General features: G+C 35.3%; 1 protein-coding gene across 1 annotated transcript in view; it reads left to right on the forward strand.

Moving 5' to 3' along the window:
• Nucleotides 1-22,204, forward strand: part of LRP1B (LDL receptor related protein 1B) — a 379,972-nt gene that overhangs the window by 99,612 nt on the left and 258,156 nt on the right. The window contains 7 exon segments of the mRNA XM_037398644.1: nucleotides 1,774-1,896; nucleotides 3,443-3,583; nucleotides 7,912-8,037; nucleotides 9,920-10,036; nucleotides 14,947-15,027; nucleotides 16,307-16,474; nucleotides 18,369-18,551. Of these exon segments, the coding sequence (XP_037254541.1) occupies nucleotides 1,774-1,896; nucleotides 3,443-3,583; nucleotides 7,912-8,037; nucleotides 9,920-10,036; nucleotides 14,947-15,027; nucleotides 16,307-16,474; nucleotides 18,369-18,551 (939 nt within the window).

The following is a 22,204-nucleotide window of genomic DNA, read 5'->3' on the forward strand; positions in this document are numbered from 1 at the left end:
GTGGAGCAGCTGACTTTGATCTGGTGTTTTAATTTTGATTTTATTTATTTTAAGCTTGCATTGGACTTCAGAATCATTGTGGGTTTTCAAAGTATTTTCTATAATAGCTTTAAATACTCTTTTACTCTATAGCATTCTTTCTTAGTGATCTGACAAACTCATGTATATTCTTTAATTAAATCACTGCAATTTTCATTGACTTGTGCTGTATAATTCTGGATTTACTTTTGAGGATTATATTTTTGTTTGTTTCGGTAGCTTCTGATATCTTCTTAAATCATTGTGTTAGACTTTCTTTGATTTGTGTAATGGATGGACTTGTAAAGATGTAGAGTTTCAAGGCTACTTTTTCTGAGGTGTTGCACCTGAGGTTTTCCAAGATTGAGATGCAAATATATCCCTTAATTTTTTTGATGTTTTGTTAATAATATATTTGCATTTTGGTGAGCGTAGCCATAATAAAGTAGTCCATTTTTTTACAATCATAGTCTAAAACATGAAATCAAGATCCAATTAAGTCTTTAAAGTGCCTAATCTTAAATTGGAGCTACTATATCTATAAATTGTGGTCCGTCTCTCACTTCATAATACTTAAGAGTTTTCCTTATTTAAACGACTGTGTTCTTGCCGTCTCCCTCACACCTTCCCCAATACGAGTACCACTAGCGGCTTGGCATAGCATTATGTATTAATTATTTTACACAAATTTATCTGAAATTTCATTGGGGTTTTAATGGACTGTAGACACATTTACTTCTAAGAAATTATTTATGGTGGGTCAGAAGAAAGCCTAGGAATAGATTATTGTGAAATGCTCAAGGTCTGTATTGTAAGACATGTGGTGAGGGGCATCTTAATGTTTGACAAATTTCAAAATCTTAGATAATTTGAAAATGTTTCCCTGCATGTGCAGATATGGCACTGACAGGACAGTTTAATATGTGTGTTTGCAGCTACCTCTATGAGGAATGAATATTATATTTTCTGTCAAGTAGTAGTGTTTTGAGAAGAGGGAATTTTGTGGAGTCTCTTTTAATCAGGAAGTTGATGAATGTTTTGTACACCTAAAAAGAAGGACCAGAGGAGGGAAGACCTGCTTTTTACTAGGATGGGAAGATGGAAAAAGGGAGTTCTAATTCAAAGTTTTGGCAGACATGAAATTTTACAGCTTGCCTTATCATAGTTATCACCAACACCTGGAATTAACAAAACTTTGATCATGAAAAGTTGAATGTCTTCAGCAGTGCATATCTAAGCAATTAGGTCATGACCAAGCATGCAATTTTCTGTTACAGAAATCATTACGCTTATTTCAGCGGGCTTTGGTTTTAAGTCTGCTTGCCTGAAGAACGAGGTATAGTAAGGGTGCAGCAGTCCTTGATCAATGATTAAAACACCTGGCAGCTGTCAGTATCTTCATATGAATAGCATACAGCTTTTGGGAAGAAATGATAACACAGAAAAAGAAGACAGAGAAATAGCAGGTGTATTCAGAAAAGAGCAGTGGAACATCCACCTTGTATTCTGTCAGCCATAGATTTCATTGTACTTTTATTTCCTTTTTTTTCCTTCTTTCTCTCAGTCTGCATTTGCAGTCACATTGTTTTAACATGTGCAGATGCCAATATACTTCATAAAATCCATTTACTGAAAATAATTGTAAATAATCTTTATGTGCTTACATTCTAAAAAAACCACAACCTTCTAGTTCCAGCAAGGCTGTTAGTTTTAAAGTTGGTTTTCTTTTGTTTTGTTTTTATTTTATTTTCACAGGTGATAATGCATGTCGTGTTAATAATGGAGGCTGCAGCACTCTTTGTTTAGCAATTCCTGGAGGCAGAGTTTGTGCCTGTGCTGATAATCAGCTTTTGGAGGAAAACAGTACAACCTGCATGAGTAAGATCTTTTTGAAGACTATCTAAGTTGGTAATACTGTTAAGGAATAAAGTCAAATCTGAAAATAAAACAAGAAAGTATGTCTAATTGAAAACAGTTTATTAAATATTTTTTTTCAAAGAAGACAAAATTTTAAAGACACATTATTTGAGAGTAAAATGCATTGGAAAATATTTCAGAATATCTGATATGATAAAACACAAATATTTCAGAATGTTAAAGTATATTAGAAATTAATCTATAGAATTATTCTATTAGATCTATATAAACTGGTTTCAAATTATTATATGGACTAAGTATTTTAAATTAGATGTGACATAGAAAATATTCATGCTGAAACTGTTCATAAAACATATCAAGCAGATATATTTGTATAAAATAGATCCTGAAACAGACTACTTAAACTTCACTTTCTTTTTTTGTATCTTCCTTGGATGTCTTCATTGAAATTCAGATTTTTAAAAATTGTGTTGTTAATGAAGAGTGGGGTTTTCAGTAAAAATAATTTATCAAATATTGCAGGTAATTTTAGTAAAGTTTAGACCTGATATTTGGAACTTACTCAAAATTCTTTTTTTTTTTTAAAAAAAAAATCTTACTGATTTATTTCTTGAAATGTAGTGTGTAAAACTTTACACAGGTCTCCAGCAATAAGCCTAGTAGGGATGAGTAAATCATAAGGATTATTTCACAACATGATGAACATTAGTGAGCTTGCAATTACCTTGCAATTGACCCAAATGCATGGCTAGCAGAGCCATCACTGTTGCTAAAGAAAACTGTTTTTCTTTTTAGCAGAAAATACTGGAAGGTGGACTTCTCGCTGGTAAGATGGAATATAAGCATTAGGAGGAGAGATTAGCCACTTTCAGATCTCAATGAAGCAGGTTTCCTGCTTTTTCCTGAACACACTTCATTGCCAAGCTCTTTCCAAGGAATTTGGTGTTCCTTATAGGGTCATGGAGTGATGCGTGGAATTTACATATTAAGCATTCTAAACCCGATGTTGAGAAATGTATCTGTCTGGATTTATCAATAAGCCTGTAGCTTGCTACTTAATTCTACTGGAGCAGAATTTTATCCTTTCTTCTTTTCTAAGTCTGTACCAGTGCATAATGCAGGTGTTTGACTTGTTGCTTGGATACAAGAATCAGTTTTTCACTAATCATTTTCTAGCCTTTTAATGTGCACCAGAATTTGGTCTGTGTCTGTAAGAATATTTTCTTTTCACTGCTGATGAGGCATTGCAATATTCTTAACTGATATTTTTACACTATCATCTAAGCACCAATTTAAAAACCGGTTTGAGTGCCATTCTGTTCTGAGTTCTTCCATTTATTAAAAATATATTACCTCAACCATACACTCAGATATGCATGCTGCTACAGGCTTCAGGTGGAATTACCTCAAATACGCAAAGTTTATTAAAATTTTTTGAAAAGTGATAAGAAGAATGTATATCTATTTATGTAGAGATATTTGTATTTGATTCTGTATGTATATCAAGCTGATTAAATAGGTGAGCTTCTTGGATATTTTTTCCTAGTTAAACATGGAGAAGTGCTACCACAGTTGTGCAAAGCTGAACAGTTTCAGTGTAACAATAAACGCTGTATCCAGGATCGCTGGCGCTGTGATGGGGATGATGACTGTCTGGATGGCAGTGATGAGCATTCTGAAATTTGCTGTATGTATGCTTTTACATTTTAACTCACAATTCATACTTCATTTTAAAAATTGGAAAAAGAGTAATGTCAGCCTGAAAACTTTGAAACAAAAGTGCTAATCCATAAATCATTCATGTAAACCTTTCATTTTCTGTGTTTCCTGCATGTAGTAATAGTAGTTCTTTCAAATGACATTCATACAGTAGAAACGTAGCCATCTTTTGGTTTTGACATTGTCATTTCTGATTCCGTAAGTATTAGAGTTTTTTGCTTTGTTTCCAGCTATTGCACTTCTTTACATGGGTCACAGGATAACTGGGGGGGGGGGCGCGGCAGGGTCCTCAAAATATCTGTAGTCCAACCTTCACAAACCAGGGCTTGCCTCACCTCAACCTCTAGGAAGGTGATAGAGCAATTAGTCCTGGAAACCATTTTCAAAGACATGAAAGAAAGACAGTGATTGGAAGGAGTCAGCATTGGTTTATGAAGGGGAAGTCATGCTCAGCCAACCTCATAGCCTTCCACAATGATGTGATTAGCTTGATGGATGAAGGAAAAACAGCGGATATTGTTTACCTCAACTTTAGTAAGGCCATAACATCATCATAAACAGGCTGAAAAAGGATGGGTTAGGTATGTGAACAGTGAGATGGATTGGAAACTGAATGACCAGGCCTTGGGGCTTATGATCAGTGGCAAAATATCCAGCTGGAGTTAAGTTACTAGTAGTTGATGCTGGAATCAATAACCTCTTCATTAATGACAGGTGCATGGGTACTCTGCAAGTTTGCAGGTGATTCAAAGCTGAGAAGAGTGGCTCATTCAACAGATGACTGTGCTGTCATTCAGAGGAACCTTGACAGGCTGGAGAATTGGACAGAGAGGTATATGGTGAAAATCAGGGTAATAAGGAGAAATGCATCCAGGGAGGAATAATTACAGTATATGGCTGGGGACGATTTGGCTAGCAAGCAGCTTTGCAGACAAGGACCTTGGGGTCCTGGTGGGCAACAAGCTGACCATTAGCCAGCAATACATCTCACGACAAAGAGAAGACCAGGAGCATCCTGGCCTGCTTTAGGAAGAGCATCACCATCAGGTTGAGAGAAGTGATCCTTCCCCTCTACTCAGCCCCTATGTGGTCACATCTGGAGGGCTGTGTCTAGTTCTGACCTCCCCAGTATGAGATAAGGCCTTACTGGAGCAAGACCTGGAAAAGACCGCTGAGATGATTAAAGGAGCTGGCATATCTGTCCCAGAGAACTGGAATTGTTCAGTCTGGCAGGAAGGGAAGGGTCAGGGGGGGATCTTAACTGATGTTTATAAATACTTGTTGTGAGGGAATAAAGAGCAGGGAGCCAGACTCTCCTTAGTAGTGCCCACTAGCAGGACAGGAGGTAATGGACACGAACTGAAAAGCACAAGATTTTATTTGAACTCAGGAAAACACTTTTTCTTGAGCATAGTCAAACACTGGAATAGGTCACTGAGAGATGTAGTGGAGTTTCTGTCTATAGAGATACTCAAAACTTGTATGGACGTAGGCCTGGGAAACCTACTCTACGTGGCCCAGCTGGTATCAACAGCTCTCTTCCAACCATAAACATTTCTGTGATTCTGAATGTATTTCTTAAAAAAATACAACAAGCAAACAAACAAACAAAAAAACCCCCACACCATAAAAACACCATCAAAAACCCCAAACCAAAATCAACAACAATAAAAACATGCTTCCCTTCGAGTTTAAAATTATATGTACTTTAAAAATACAGTTTTACTAGAGCTGTATTTTTTTTGCTGTAGAACAACTCCTGCTGTTTAAATGAAAAATAGTAGAAAACATATCAATTATGTATCTGTGTCATTCCTGGAAGATACTTAGGTAGCCTGCTATAAAATTAGAGTTGCAGCAGTGAAAATTTCTTTCCTTACTCAGTTTGTTGCAATGCTTCCTATTCTGATCACTTCTGTAAACCAGATCTCCTTTACTGAAAGTACATTTTTATTTTCTCCCTATCAATCATAGGAATGAAGAACTGATGCACTCTTCTACTATGCAGCATTGTTCTGTGTGTCTGAAAACTTGTATCATAGTCTCCCTTATCTCTTAGAGACAACTCTAATCTGTTCTCTTTTTTTGTCTTTTTTTTTTTTTTCAGTAGATTATTGGGTTTTTTTCTAGACTTCATTGCTCCTCTCTGAACTTTGCCAAGTACTCCTAGGGGTTGGATGTATGTTCTTCTGCTGAGTCTTTTGTGAATTTCATTAGGTTGAGAGACCGAGCACTGGAACAGGCTGCCCAGAGAGGCTTGTGGGGTCTCCTTCTCTGGAGATACTCAGAACCCACCTGGACACAATCCTGTGCAGCTTGCTCCAGGAGAACCTGCTCTAGCAGGGTGTTGGACTAGATGATCACCAGAGGTCCCTTCCAACCCCAACCATTCTGTGATTCTGTGAGAAAAATGTGTTTGTGAGGGCTGATAGTCGTGTTCATACATCTTTGGGAAAATTTGGCCTGCTTCACATTGGCCTCATGTTGCTGATAACATACTGAGCATGTGATCCTTTGTAATAGCTAGGTCTTTTTCAAAGTGGCTGTTGTGGAGCCATTTTGGCTTTTTTTCATGCAGTTATGTATTTTGATAGCTCCATGTAGTAGGCATTACTAATATCAGTCCTAATTCTTTTCAAAACATTTGTCCAGTTCGGAATTGTAGTGCTGACTAACATTTTGTTGTATTACCAGGGGTTTTTACGCTTAAATACAGAGTTCAACTAGTAAAGACAGAGAGAAGAGAAATCTTTGGGCAGAGTTGACTTGATTCTCATTTGAATAAGTGTAATAGAGACCAATTAATTGATCGAAGCTTGTGATTTTCAGAGGATTTAAACAGATATAAACGAAATCATCATCTGGTCCCAATTCTGTACGCGATATATAGTTTAGGCAGCCAGTATGATAACATTAATCTCTTTTCAGCAATTGCTATAGTAACTTCAGTAGTTCTTTTTTAGTCTGAAGTATTTGCAATTATGAGTAGAATACATACATGTTAATAAATATACGTGATTACAAGCCTAACAATAAGGTTAATAATATTTAAAACAATATTTTTCTACTATTAAAGTCAGATTAAAAAAAAAAGATTCTTCAGGTTTTAATTTTATTTCACGAATGATTTTTGTTCTCTAGTCACATTGCAAACCAGGTTGCAGGTGTTATGAGTCTTGGAATACCTTTCTACTCAGATTATTAATGAATCTTTGCTTCTAGTGTTCTTTCACCCTCCAAAGAAAACACTCATGAAGAGTTCATGTGCTATTGATATCACAATCCCTCTGTGTCATTTTGAATAGGAAGAATAGGTAGAAAGGTCAAAGATGAAAGCTACTGAAATGTCAAGGATAAGCCTGCAAGACATGGTTTCATTTTAAAGATTGTTTATTTCCTGATATATGTTAAACTTTAAAAAAGAGACTGTGGATGGCTGGAGTAGGTGGTAAATAGCTTGAGATTATTTTTAACCCAGCATTTGCAACTGTGTATGATTTACTGCTCTTGTGTAGATCAAGATAAGCAAGATCTTCTAATAATAGATCTTGTTATCATAAAAGAAGTGGAGCATACATACTTACTACAGCTGCAAAAGCAGACCAGTAGTATTTACATATTTTTTGTGCATTCAGTCTTCATCATCTCCATGATATTTGGTAGCTAGCAAAAACATGTTTGTGAGATAACCTGTTTGCTCTTGAATACCAGATTTTTTGTCAGTTTTACACTGTCTTGCATATTTCACTGTTTGACACCTACAATTTCATGGTAACTAAACAGCAGATCAGTATGTGGCCATTGACAGTAATGTGGATCATTTTAGAAGCATTTTATAACCTGCTCAAATCTCTGCTTGCTGTGGTATAATATTTTGGATATGCACTTTACAACTTGCATCGTTTCCCTTTGGTGTTTTCCTCTGTTTATGTGCACTTCAGTTTGCAAACTTCATCATATTGATAAAATGGGATGGAGGACATTTTTCTTTAAGGAAACATTGTAAAATGCTGCTACCTTTTATTATTTAGTAGCTAATAGAGGAGGATCTCCATATTGACACTAGTCTAGTAGGAGAATTTTTACTATGTATTGTTTAATTTCTCATCGCAGTACTGCAATGTTTTTTAATTGACTGGTTCCCTGAACAATCTTTATATCAGGGAAATTATATGTACAAGAAAACCATACTGACTGCATCACCAGGGAAAATGTTTAATGTATTATTTTTAGCTGGGTTTCTCTGATTATTTTCTTAAGAAAACAACTTTTTTTTTTTTTTTTTTCTCTCCCCAGTCAACCATAGTTGTCCTGATGATCAGTTTAAGTGCCAAAATAATCGCTGTATTCCCAAAAGGTGGCTTTGTGATGGAGCTAATGATTGTGGTAATAATGAAGATGAATCAAATAAAACCTGTGCAGGTAAAAATTTTACTTGGTTTTGCTTACAAGTTCTTTCACTCCCATTCCATCAACAGTTCAAGACTGCTCTGAACTGGTTTGCTACCAGTAATTTGATTATTGACATTTAAAATTATTTCAGATTTTTATTCCGCTAAGGCTAGAATACAAATTATATTTTACTTAATCCTTATGCTTGACTGTGCATTGCAGAGTAATTCAGCACTTAATCTATCCATATGGGTTGACTGTCAAAGCACTGCTTAGGTACAAACTTGTCCCTGCTAAATCTTTTGGCAGCTAGAATTTTGTTTGTTAACATGCTGTGATGAGTGCCATGTCACTAGTAAATTATATTTTATGCTGGCAAAAGCATAATTAGTTATTCAGTTTTCCCCTTGGTACCTTGAAATTGTTTTCGTTTGTAAGTTATTAACTGTGTAGTGGACTTTTAAAGAAAAACCAAGATGAAGATTGTTTACAGATTCTAGTGACATAAATCATGGAGTTCCAAATGTGTCCGTTGCTTATATGGGAGTGGTTTAGTGAGTGTTGGTAGAGTACACAAAACAGTCATTAAGTATCTGAAATACAAAATATCAGGCATCAATCAGCTGATGACTATTTAAAACTGAAATGCAGTGGTAGACAGCTTATAGTGTTTATTAAAATATTCCCCAAACTCTTTTTTCCTTTACTTAATTTTGTTACATATATAGTAAGTGGTTCTGATTTTTACTTGTGTGATTTGGCTAAAAGCATTTTAGCACAGATGCAGACCTGTGGTGTCCATATCACCTGTGCCATATTGTTGTGGATTGTAATACATCTTGATATGCTTTGATATGTGACTGCTTGTAGGGTAAAAGTCTGATTTGAAGACCTTGTTTTTCATCCTTATGTTAGTTAGCTGTGGGTTGAGTTTTGTATTCTTGATTTTCCTCTTCTGCCTTCAGTGGCAAACACTGTTTCTGTTTTAGAAAATACTTATTTGAAATATTTAAAACTTATATTCTTTTATTGCATTTTGGTATTTTCTATGAAGAAAGAGGAAGATGGTAATTGAGAATACCAAATGCAGAAATACTTTTGATTTTGGGGGTTTCTGATGTATCAGCAATTTTGTTTAAAAGTGTGGAATCACATATAGATGAATTCTAAAAGCTTAAATTTGGAATCCAAATCTGTGTCACTATCACTGGCATTGAAGTTCTGGCTTCACATTTTGAATAAGCAAAACTGTAAGTAATGGCAGTTTTATGTGGTAGATTTTTATTGAAGTTTTAGTGCTCATCAGCTTTCAAAGTAATGTATATAGTTACACAGCATGATTTTTTTTTTATAGTGATCTTTATTTCTTCAGAAGACAGACATACATAATTTCCTTTAATGGATCAATATAGTTGTGTATTTGCAAAGACAAAGATTCTAAGATCACTGAGGCCAGGCACATCACCCCCATGCTTATTACCATTTTTCTGTGTAGACAGGAGTTTCACTAGATCATTGTTTATGTTATGAAATACAATTTGTTAATATTCTAGTTTTAAGTTAGACATTTCTATGCCTTGTGTTTTGTTTACTTCAAGTACAGTTATTTTTTCAAACATTAATGCTCTTCTACCACTAAAATCAGTTTTGTATAATTACATATAAAATTTCATATTCTCATATGTTGATGAAACCACTTAGAATTCTACATAACTGAGGTAGAACACAGTCCTGCATCTCAGTTTTGTCTGAAATCAAGGGAGGTGAATGATGTTTAATCAGCTCAGGTAAAATGTGCAGCCAGCTAGGAGATGCCCTCCAGACTTGCAACTTCTACGTATAGACATGTACCGAGTGACCTTACAGATTTAGTCCATTTCCCTTGCATTTTTGGAGTGTTTTGTCTTGACAGCAAGAACGTGTCAGGTTGACCAGTTTTCTTGTGGGAATGGACGCTGTATTCCAACGTCATGGCTTTGTGACAGGGAGGATGACTGTGGAGATGAAACTGATGAAATGACATCCTGTGGTAAGTTTTCTTTTGGGGAAAAAAGTTAAATTATTCTATAAAAACTTAAACATGTAAGGATTTCTTTTCACATGAACTGACAGAAAATGTATGAGTATCTTTTTTGTTGTTGTATGAGCTGATAGTACTTGTTGTGAAATGGCTCAAACTCTTTGATGTAAATAAACCCAAAGCAAAGGCTTCCTTTTCTGTTAACGAGTTTTAAAATACAATACCAAATATGCAGATCAATCAACACTGTTATAATTTACAGCCTGTTATCAAATACTGTCACCTTCAAAAATTGATTTTTATCTCAACCTCATACCTGTTTACGTGGGCCCCCTCAGCGTATCGTAGATGTCAGTAAAATCAGACTGTTTCAAGTCTGAATAGAAAGTTATTTTGACACTATTTTGCAGAAGAGAATTAGCATGTCTTGGTTATATTGTGAGAGACTATCAGCAGCTCTGCTGATTGCTGTTTTGCTGAGATACTGCAAAGAGAGGTGGATTCTAATCAGCTGCTTCCAAACAATTAAGGTTTTTATAAGTCAGCATGACTGCCTTCATCTGTTTGGCAGGTCACAGGTAACTGCTGTGAGTCTGAGAGCAAAAGGGTCAGTGAGCTGTCTGCAAAACATTTTATCAGGGAGTTCCCTGTTTAGAATATTTGTGATAATATTTGACTTGCTAATATGAATTAATGTGTCATAATATAATAGGGTATGTATCTGAAATGACTTTTCAAGAGTTTTGAAGAAAGAATTCTGACTGTTTTACTAGCATCAGCCATGTAAACATGAAGTGACAGGTTGTGCATAAAACAATTAAAATCTAAAGTGTACTTGTTAGGATACTTAGTAGTTAGACCTGTATTTTTCTCAGATGTAGCTGATATTCTAGTTTGATTCACTGTTGTAAAAATACAGTGTTTCTCAATCACAATCAAACTATGACAGCAATGTAGTTGATAAAACATTACTTTTTTTTTGGTCTTCTTTTTAGAAACTTCTTACTGCTGTAAACCTTTTCAATAGACTTATTAACAGTGCTCTTACTGACAAGTTTTTCTGCAAAAATCTTGATACCTTTGAAGCATTACAGTGGAGTGTGAGGGAAAAAAATAGAAAGTAAATGCATAAATAAAAGTCATAGGCTGTTGCAATGGTGCCCTGTGTTCCGTAAACGTAGATCTCCAGGACCCAGATTGCCAGAGAATCTATGGAAGGCAACATGTAGGATCCAATCAGTTAATTCTGTTCATCCATAATCCTTTAAGTTTGTTTATTTATTTGTGACTGGCAACTAGCTAATATTCGTAGTCAAATTTACGTTGTTAATGTTTAAGTCCGTATATAATTCTCAGCATCTTTTTCTTCAATAACTGTATTCAAGATTTTTCAGGATTTTTACACATAAATATTTATGTTCACCTGCTTTGTCTTGCCTTATTACTTCCTTCATTTTTCTTCCTTTAATAGTGATATAAAATAGTGATAGAAAACAAAAAAACCCCTGATTTTATATTGACATTAAATGATATCTGATGAGTTACTTCAAAATATGTGACATATTTTCATTATTTTTTTATCAAATAATTATGTGAGTAAAAGTGAGAATGTTGTTAAGGTAGATTTCTAAATGCCATGCTTCAAATCAAATTCTGTTGTGTAGATAGGTAAAATAGGTGCAGCCCGTGGAGTCATATTTTGCAATCTCTTAAAATTATAGCATTCTTTGCAACAGTACAGCATGGCACTTGGCATTTTAAAAGTTTTTCTTGACTAGCTGTACCTTTGTTCGCAGACACCTTATCAATACACAGATGTTAATGTAATCTTTGTAATTTCTAACCATGTGTTTTGTTTGGTATCCTGTCAGCTGATCTGGAATATTTCTTCAGATCATCTAATCAGCATTTATTTCACCTGCTGTTTTTCAATTTGGCCAGACTTTACATATGTTTCATGGTTTTGAATCCTGCTTCTTTATCTTCACGCACTGTGGTTGTGCAAATGTGTCAAATACTTCATTTTTCAGTCTGCCTCATATTATGATAGCTAATGGGCATGCTAATGGCATATTTTTAACTATGAGTAGTATATATTTTCTTATATGAAACAGTTTAAAATTCTTGTATGCACAAGTTTTATCTTAACAGTATAATCATGGTTTGCTTTGTTACCATTACAAATCATTGATTTTTAACTGCACCATTCTTCAGCTATGATTAACTTTTGGCTCTTATTGATTCAATTATTTAGGCATACTTATATTGGCATATAGCTGCAGTGAACAGAACTGCAATGATGATACTGGTATCATAATGCATACGCTTTTTCTAAAGTTACAGCAAGGTTTATTAAGAAGCATGACATCCCTGAAGAAAATTTGGAAAGAGACCCTCCTCAGTTTTTCCACTGCTTTCCTAAGGGAAACAAAGCTTGTGGTCATTTTTTTTCTGTCCATCTGTTTATCAGTTTGTTGTCATACCATTTGCACTCAATAACAGAAGGGTGAAAGAAGTGGCAAGGTAGCAGAGAGAAAGGAGATTGGTGTCTGTGTTGTGGAGAGACTTTGCTGTGAATTAAACGGGTGCTGCAGGTCAGTCAGCTCAGGGATGGCTGTGGATGAGCTACTACTGCATGTGCATCTCTCTGCTATGAAATAGGAAAGGAGTACTGGGGATGCCATAGGGACAATGAGGGCAAGTATAGGAAAAGTGAGATTATTATTATTATTTTTCCTTTAAACCTTTTCTAAAGATTGGACCAGGTGATATTTTGAGGTCCTTTCCAACCTGGGCTGTTCTGTGATTCTATTGTGCCTCTCCTCTAGGATCTGAAAGGGAACTGTGGGTGATGGTGGAGCCTGGGGCTATGAGAAGCAAACACTGGAGATACTGCAAAACATCATTGGAAAGGCTGTGGTGGGCTCAGAATCATAGGATGGATGTTGGTTGTGATGAGGATAATCACAATTCATTTTAATTAGTTTCTGTTTCTTTAGACAGGTCTTGGATAGACAGATAAATATAAAACAAAGTCATGGAGGCATTCATGTGTGGAAAAGGGGAAAATTATGTTTAATATGTGAGTTAAAATTGTGGGGAAATTATTGAACAGCTAATAAGCAAAATTAAAAACTGTTCTCAGCTTTGCTGGAAGCACATAAGACATATATTGTAGCTAAGTACCATCATAGTGGCACATGCCGGTTTTCTTGAAACAGACTTTTTGTTCTCACTGTAATGTGTCCCCCTAGAAAAACAGCCTTTTAAAAATTTAACAAAAAAACCCAAAACAAAACAAAACCCCAAATTCCTAGGAGTAATTGGCAAAGTGTTGTCATCAGTCTCAACATTTCTTCCCACCCTTTTCTGTGTTGAAGCAGAATAATCACTTCAGTCTTATGGTATACCTGATAATCTCCTTATTTGCCTATTGGATGCAACTGGTTTGGTTTGGTGCTCCATGTGTTACTTTTTTTAAGCCCAAACTTGCCCTGAGCTTCACTAAAAAACAAAAAAACAACCAAAAAAAAAAAAAAGACAAAAAATAAAGAAAAAAAAAAAGACAAAAAAAAGAAGTTTTAGAATTCACTAAAACATTTTCTGCACTGAAGACAGCAAGAGACAACAAACCCAAGTCAGAAATTTATTTACTTCAAGGACTATTTCAGTTCTTGTCCTAAGGAAATTTTACATTCATGTAGCACATTTTAAGTGTCTAGAACTCCAGTACTAATTACGTGGCCTAGTTCTCAAAAACTCTGTGATGTTTAGGTTTGCTGTCTCAGTTTTAACAGCACTAAAACAATGCAACATAGCTAGAGCAACCTAACAACAAACTCACTCGCAGATTTGTTCTGATCTATGGCAGTTTGAGTACGGCTGGTGGACTAGACACCATTTTAGATATTTCTGTTGCATTTCAGATGTACTTTGTAGTGTCTTTAACCTGAAATTCTTCAGTGAAGGACAAACTTGCCTTTAAGTAGCAGTTCAGGCAGGTTGTGTTGCCATCTTTGGTTTGCACTCAGTATCCGTTGCTTGTCTTCTCTTGATGGTCTGCCATAGAGAATTTAGGCTCCTTCTTACTCTTTTTGACTCGAGTTAGACTTTCAGATTGTTTCCTACAAATTGCCAGGTTTTGTCAAGTATATCTGGAATTTTACAAATGTAATGGGTACAAGCGTTGTTTAACTTCTTAGTGGTATGAATGCATGTACCTAGTTATGTCATTGTTTTTAGAAGACAGTCTCAAAAAAGTCAAGTTATTCTGTGCAGAAGCATATTGGACAATTACAAAAACAAATCTCTGTGTAATACACATCAGTATCCGTGAATTACATTGTCTGCATTTTCTACTGATTTTACTGGAATGCTCAGAGAAAATGATTGTAAATACTGATACTGTAATTTTAGGATTTTATTGTGTTGGTGTACAGTAATATTTTTTCTTGGCTGTTCTTTTGCTTGGAACTTAACCTTCTCATTTTGTAGTCTACCTGTCTTTTACTGGCAATGCTACTTCAATTGGAGAACTTTTTTTATATAAACACATTGAAAATATGTTTTGTATCAGGCATCAAGCCTGATAGCTGTATATATTAGCATGCTTAGTAGCAAAACCAGCCCTGATCTGATGGAAGTATAGGACCATGTTGTATGACACAGAACAATGCATTTCAGTGGTCCATGTTGAGGAAGGTATAGGGTTTGGACTATTATTTACAGTTTAAAGCCTTTTTTTTATCCCCTCTCTTTTTAGTGCCTCACCTATTTCTTCTCTCCTGATTAAGTATCTGGCAGCTGCAAATGCTTGATCCAATACACTTGTGTAACTTATGCCTATAGGAAGGTGGAAGATTATTACTGAAGAGGATATATATTAAAAAGTTTTTATTTCTTTTTGAACACTTTCACAGAATTCCCAACATGTGAACCACTAACTCAATTTATATGCAAAAATGGAAGATGCATTAGTAGCAAATGGCTCTGTGATTCAGGCAAGTATCAAATGTTCTATATTTGACACAAGTATGGTAGATATTACATAAATACTGCTTTGATAGTCGTGCTTTTCCTCTGAGACTGATATTGCTGGTTTGGCTTGTAAGTGGTCAGAAAATAAATACGCTATTTTAAAATTACTGACCTGACCTAGAAAGCAGTAATATTTTAGCTTCATATAATGAATGATGCAGTGGATGTGGTAGTAGTTACAAATGGTATATTCTGTAGAATGAAGTGTGATGTACACTTTCATTATTAAAAAAAAAAAAACTAAGCTATTGCTTGTGGAAGTATTTTCTACTTTTAGAAAAAAAAATAGTTCCAGTGACCGAAATATCCGATTTATTGTTGTTTGTGGTCAAGTTCAATTTAATAAATAGCATCTCTCAAGAGGTAAGGCTAGCAAGACTTTACAATTTAGTTATTTCTTTTGTCTGAAAGATTATATCTTTGAATGACAGCTGTTCAAATGAATATTCTCTCAGATCTTTTGATGTGGGAGTGATGTCATGCCAGTCCTAATAACATTGGGTTGGTCCTTCATTCACCATAGCATTTGCTGTTACTATAATTTTGTGAGACTGACAGGAATTCATGTCTGTAAATGGACAGACTCGCCACTTTATCGCAGCGCACTGAAATTCTGTCCAAGTAGATCCTTTAGCGTTTACCTAACACATGTATCTTTTCCATCCCTTGATGATCACCATCAAATTACGGGAATTGCGCTAAGATTGTTGTAATGACTACAACATTAGAGTAATGAGAAACTACATTCCACCCTTATTTATGTGCTGCTGTCTTTCTCCACCTTGCGCTGTTTCAAGTACATGGAAGCAACATTTGTAGTACTATTGAAAAGAAATTCTGACATCAGGTTTTCATGTTTTATATGAAGCTCTTTGTGGCTGTGCTTAACTATGTAAGCTAACTTAATGATTCGCGGAGAAGTAAACCCACTGTGTTTGGAAGCCTGTGTAGTTACACACAACTAAAGAAATAAAGAAAATCTACAGCCTTCTGATGCTTGCTGGTGTCTGTGATGGGGTTAAACTGTCCAAAATGACAGAGTCCAGTATTGTTGATAAAATAGACCTAAGGAATTACTTGCATTAGAAATAATTTTACTATATGCCTTATGACAGTAAGCATACTATTTTATTTACTGCATGTGATTTTTCTCTTCCCTTTTTGGCAATATAGTTTTCACCTCACATCTTTTATCGATATGTTTTATCTTTTAAAATATTTTTTTAAAATTGGTATTTGCAGATGATGACTGTGGTGATGGAAGTGATGAACTAGGGTGTATTCACTCGTGTTCTGCTGATCAGTTTAGATGTTATAATGGTAGATGTATCCCAAGTCATTGGGCATGTGATGGTGATAATGACTGTGGAGATTTCAGTGATGAAACCAAAACAAACTGCAGCAAGGCAGGTTAGTTGTTTTCCTTTTTCCTTCTTCCCACATTTTAAAACTCAAAGACTATTGTAAATACACAGGGCCCATATTCAGTCAATAGAAAAAGAGAAAATGCTTTTAACCTTGCTAAAGGTTGGAATGGAAAATATGTCAAGTGTAATATGATAATACAGAAGTGTATTACAGAAGAAGAATACAGTTGAAAACCAAATGGGTATTATACTGAGATAAGTTTTGTAGTTTTAGTTTACTGAATTATGCTAAATGGGATGTTTGTCCTTTAACAGATATACATGCTGCCTAGATAAAGAGACAGTAAGTAGCATTCTTGAAGTTAGTGTTTATATTTTCTGGACTTTTTTAATGCAATAATACATTCATTTTTGTATGATCCAAGATTTTGGCTTGTTTCTGCCCCACCCACCCCCCCCATACTGTTACCAAAGTACAACAGTGTTTTAACAAACTACTTTCTGTATTAAATGCCATACATTGTGTTTATTTGGCTGGGGAGAGATGGGGAAGATGCTTGTAGCAAAGGATACAGAAGAATCAGATAAGAATAAGGGCGCTTTTTTCCTCATATTTTTCTCATAGTGATTTTTCCACAACAAAGTAGTTGTACATGATTTTATACCTTTTTTAAATGAGTTTTTATTCTAAATCTAGTTGCAGACCTCATACAAATATATGAATTAGTAGAATGCTGTGCCTGAGTAGTATAAAGTCCTTGGGTTTTTTGTCTTTACAAAAATTATTATTTGTCTGTATAAGAATAATTGGTCTGGAATTATCACTTTCCCACTCTTCACATCCATTATGGACCTTTAAGTCCTGTTTTACCTTTTTGTTTACAATACCATGTTACACTGGGATTTGCGTTGCTGTCTCTGAAATAGCCCTGTTTTACATAGCTATTGTCAGTTCATACATCTTCTGTCTCCTGCTCTGCTATGTGATGCACACTTTCCAGCAACTTCTTTTTGTTTTATGATGGAATGCATCAATGCAGGTTATTTGGGGGGGGGGAATAAAAACAAAACCAACAACAAAAAAAGCAAACAAAACCAAGGCTGTTTTAAATAAAATAAACTCTGTATTTATGGACCGTGCTATAAGAATTTATTCAAATAACACTGTTTGGTACGGACAGTAATGCGTAAGTTTATCATTACTTAAAAGTATATGTTATTGCCATTAGTATGTTATTAAATATTCACGGTGGTCATAGTTTGAGAAAGGAAAGGCAAGGATAAAATTGAAAAGATCGTCATCTAGAAAACACTTGGAGAATTAAGTATGTGATGAATAATTAAAATCATATCATTACTGTGCTTTGAAACATTCAAGACTGATTCCCATAGCTGCGCTGAACTGAAGTTCATTGCTGTGGAATATGGAAAAGCTACAACCAACCTTCTGGTGCTGTAATAGCACAAGCCAGGCAGGTGTCAGAGCAGCAGTGTGACCTTTCATGTTTTGTGAAGTAGGAAATGGACCTTGTTGGAAAAAAGAGGAGACTAAAGGAGGAGGGAATGTAGTTTGTGGGTGAGAGGTGGGGTTAACAAAGCACCATTAAAACTTTGTCAGCCTTGGTCTTCCTTACATCACCAAATTCATTCCTACCTGACAGCTGTGGGGAAAAAAAAGTAATAATAAAAATTGGTACTTACCTTGAGCCTGTGATGGAAGGGGGAGTGAAGGGAATGAGTACGATAAGAAAGAGCTTGTTTGATGCCTGCATTGAAGTCATGAGTAAGGAAGGAATAGTGAGTTTTGACTGTTATACTTGGGAACTCTGGTTTTGGCTTCGGTTGGGAAGGGGGATTGTCATTGTAGGCTTGGCATGGAAAAAACTCACGTGAGCAAATTATTCAGTGTAATTTTTTTGTTGTTGTTTTTTCCTAAGAAACTTCCTCTCTGGGAAGATGCAATGGGAAGGAATTTCAGTGCAGTCCTGATGGGAACTGTGTTCCCGAGTTGTGGCGCTGTGATGGAGAAAAGGACTGTGAAGATGGTAGTGACGAAAAAGGTTGTAATGGAACTATACGTCTATGTGATGAAAAAACAAAGTTCTCTTGCAAGAGTACAGGTATATACTTGCCGGATAGGTTTTGTTCTCGTTTACTTGTGTTGTGTGCCTATGTGATTTGATCACATGTATACTACTTGAATACTGCTTTTAATGTTTAATACTACTGAAATGATCTTACTTATTGTACTTGTACCAGGAAAAAAATATTAATATACTTCCCCTAACCTCTTTTCTGATTTACAATATAAAATGGATGGGTTTTGAGATTGCTTAAAGCTGAAACTGTTCTATATGACAGTATATCAAACCAAATACTTAGATGTAGCACTTAATAGTACTTCAGAGTCTCAGTACTGTCTTCTGTTTTCCATCATTGGCCCTAGAAGTAAGTTGATTGAAATAGTGTAAGGTAATTAGCTAGAAGACTTCAAAGAATTAGAACTACATCAGTGGAAACTGAGCCGCAATATTGGAAGAAAAATGCATTCTTTGAAAATGTTTAAAATCAAATTTTGCTATGTATACTTCATTTAAAGATGTAAAAAGAATGTGGCAATCTTTACATGAGGACGTTTTGCAAAATGATGCTTATATGGAACTTTTTCTTAAGGCACAGTCCACTTAAGGAAGAAATAATATATGTCAGCACTGTTTTAATCTTTATACAATTTCTTTTAAAGCTTATTGAAATAGTAGGGGTAAAATAATATTCAAAGCAAAATTTAATTCGGGAAATAGTAAGTAGTAATATTGTTGCTATTAGTCAACTTTAATTATTACAGGAAAGGAGAACCCATTCTAGTGCCTGTGTTATAGCTAAGCACGGTAAGTGTTGCAGTGTAGTTATGTGAGCTCTGTCCAAAAGTATTTGTGAATATGTATGGATACAGTAAGACACTTTATTCAAATCTACAGTGTAAACGGTGTGATTTTTATTACATGATCTACTTTAGAATGTCTTAGTAATGCTTGGAGGTCTGTTGTTACTGGGGTTTTAAAGTTATAGAAATCATATCAACCCTAGCTGAAATTCAGTATTCCATATTTATTTATAAACAAAATATTACCTTTTTTGTTCTTACAGTTTCCAGAAAGATTTGTAGAACAAGTAGCTGTTAAATGAAATAGCTTCAATACGTAGAAAGGGATTATTCACTTTTGGTATAATGGTCTGTTTCCTGACATAGACTGACAGAAACCCTGACACAGGAAATACACTTCAGCTTCATACTGCCTTTTTCCTAGTGCTGAAATGTGGAAAAGGTCTCATACTGCTCATACTATGCTGCCTCATTATGCACTTACCTGTGTTTACAGTCATGCGCAAGGAGGGCAATGTCTCAGTCTACAGGACCAAGGATGAAACGCAACTTCTCTTCCTGTCACATATAAATACAGCAAAAAAAATATGTTCCTTAAACATTTGCTGAATTCAAGGGTATATGACTTTGATTTAGAGGAAAACGCAGTCATGCTTGTTGGTTGTGTGAAGACGTCGCTTCAGGATGTGGCAGTTTAATCCATTTTTTTTTTCTTTTCCTATTTTACTTCCATCAGTCCTAGAAGGAGCAAGACTGCTGTTCTGGAGAAGGTGTGTTAGTAATGCATTGGAACAGAAAACAGCAAAAGCACATTTTTTTTCAGCTACTTTTCAGTTTAATTCCATATGGTGGGACAAATGAGTAATAATTTATGCCAAATGAAATTGTTTCTGTCATGATCCTTTGAGATTTCAGAATAAATAACATTTTCTCTGTGTATTATTCTAAAGAATTAATACTCTCTGGCTTACACATTCATGAGAGTGTTTCAGATAAGGACAAAATGGGTAATTCTCCCCTTATAGATTGCTAGGTGGTGGCATATAGGTGCATTTCTAACACCGAATATGTAGGAGCGTGTGTATTGGGGGAAGTGAAACCTTCAGTAAGTTTTGAGGGAAATGACAGTTGGTGAGAACAGTAATAGTGAAATGTTACTGCCCACTTTTTTTTGCTTGCTTTTTTGTTCTGTGGCTATAAATAGTAGCTGGAGAGTCTTTCCTTCCTGTAGTTTTTGTTGGCTCTGGTTTATCTGTCATAATGCCAAAGGGCTGAGTGTCATATTACAATTACAGCATTTGTCAGCCTTCAGCCAAACGTGATTTTTCTGGTTAGATTAATGGTGATCTCAAGAACCAGTCTTATCCAGTGCCTTTTCTGATACGCACTTAAGAAGATCCAGCAGAGAGGGTGTTCTGTAATTTACATAGATAGCTTTTAGTAATTTGCCTCCAATAGTTGAACACTTCTTCCTAGTAAGTCATCTGAATCTTTGCTGGAAGCTTAGTTGATTGTCTTCATCTTTTCACCAGTATAAAAATCCTTCAAATATGGAAAGACTTCTGTCATACGTCTCCTTAGCCACATAATTTTTTGAATAAACAAGTACATTTTTTTTCCCCTTGCATGTATTCTTTTTTTTTTATTTTATTTTTTTAAACCTTTAGTATTTTTGTTGGTCTTGCTGGAACTGTCGGACCTGTGCAGTTCTTGAGTTATGGTATCCAAAGTCAGCCAAAATGCTGGAGGGCAGTCGACTTAACATATTTAAGAATGAAGTTTCTAATTTTTTCAAGAACATCACATGGTTGTTTGTGCTCACGTGTCATGAAAAATATATTAGTTTGCTCAGCAGTAAGATACGAGATGCAGTAACTGCCTGATTGAGATGGACTACTGTTGAGCTTCTTCTAGCCAGTTATTTTCTGCTTTTGAATTAAATTACACTTCTTTTAAATTAGACTAGGCTAAATTAGATTAGTGATAGATCCAGCTTCCTATTTTAAATTATGATTCTGTCTTCCAAAAATTATTACAGGCACGTACTTCAACTCACTTTTATGTACTATATAAATCTATCCTTTTTTTTCCATCTCCCTACTTTGCAATTAGTAGTACTGGACCAGGAGCAGAATCTGTGCGATCTCACTTAAAAAGTCATACAGTTACTGCAATGATCATAATCAAGTACTTCTGTGAAGACAAATGCAAAAGAGCCATGAATACTTTAGTTTAGTAAGCAGTAGATCTGAATTGTAATGTGTATTTCTCATACTGCTTATATTGCTTTCAAGAAGCAGTTAATGTTGTATTTTGCTATTTTTAATGCTACCCTGTGGACTGTTATTTTATACTTCTTTTTTCTCACATGTATATATATTGGAAGGGGAAAAAATGAGGGAAGAAGTAGGTTTTCTTTGGATTGGAGAATATGGAAAGTACATGGGAAATGAAGTCACGCGGTCATCACAGTGATACAGGAGGAGAGCGAGGGCGTATAAGAGTCAAGATGTAGGTATGTGACACGTAGAGAACAATGGAGAGAAGTGAATGCTGAGGAAGGCTGAGAAGGAAGCATTTCTGAGAAAGATGATGAGGAGGAAATTGGTAGGGCTGCCCTAGAGATAGATTCTGTAAGGGCTCATCAGGAAGAAAGGGTTACTGTGGAGATACGACTTCAGAGGAGTTTTGAAAGAGGCTAAGATTTAGTAAAAACATAAGAATGAGACACATGGAGAATTTCAAAGGTTGGGTGGAAAAGGTATTGGTCATAAGGTGGGTTCACCAGTGTTACTTCCACTTTCCCTGCCTGCTCTGTCTCATCTCTCACTTTTAGATCTTTAGAGCTGCACATCTTGTACAACTACTTTAATAACCTTTTTGAACATA

This window comes from Falco rusticolus, chromosome 8 (assembly GCF_015220075.1).
Source record: "Falco rusticolus isolate bFalRus1 chromosome 8, bFalRus1.pri, whole genome shotgun sequence".
Lineage (NCBI taxonomy): Eukaryota > Metazoa > Chordata > Aves > Falconiformes > Falconidae > Falco > Falco rusticolus.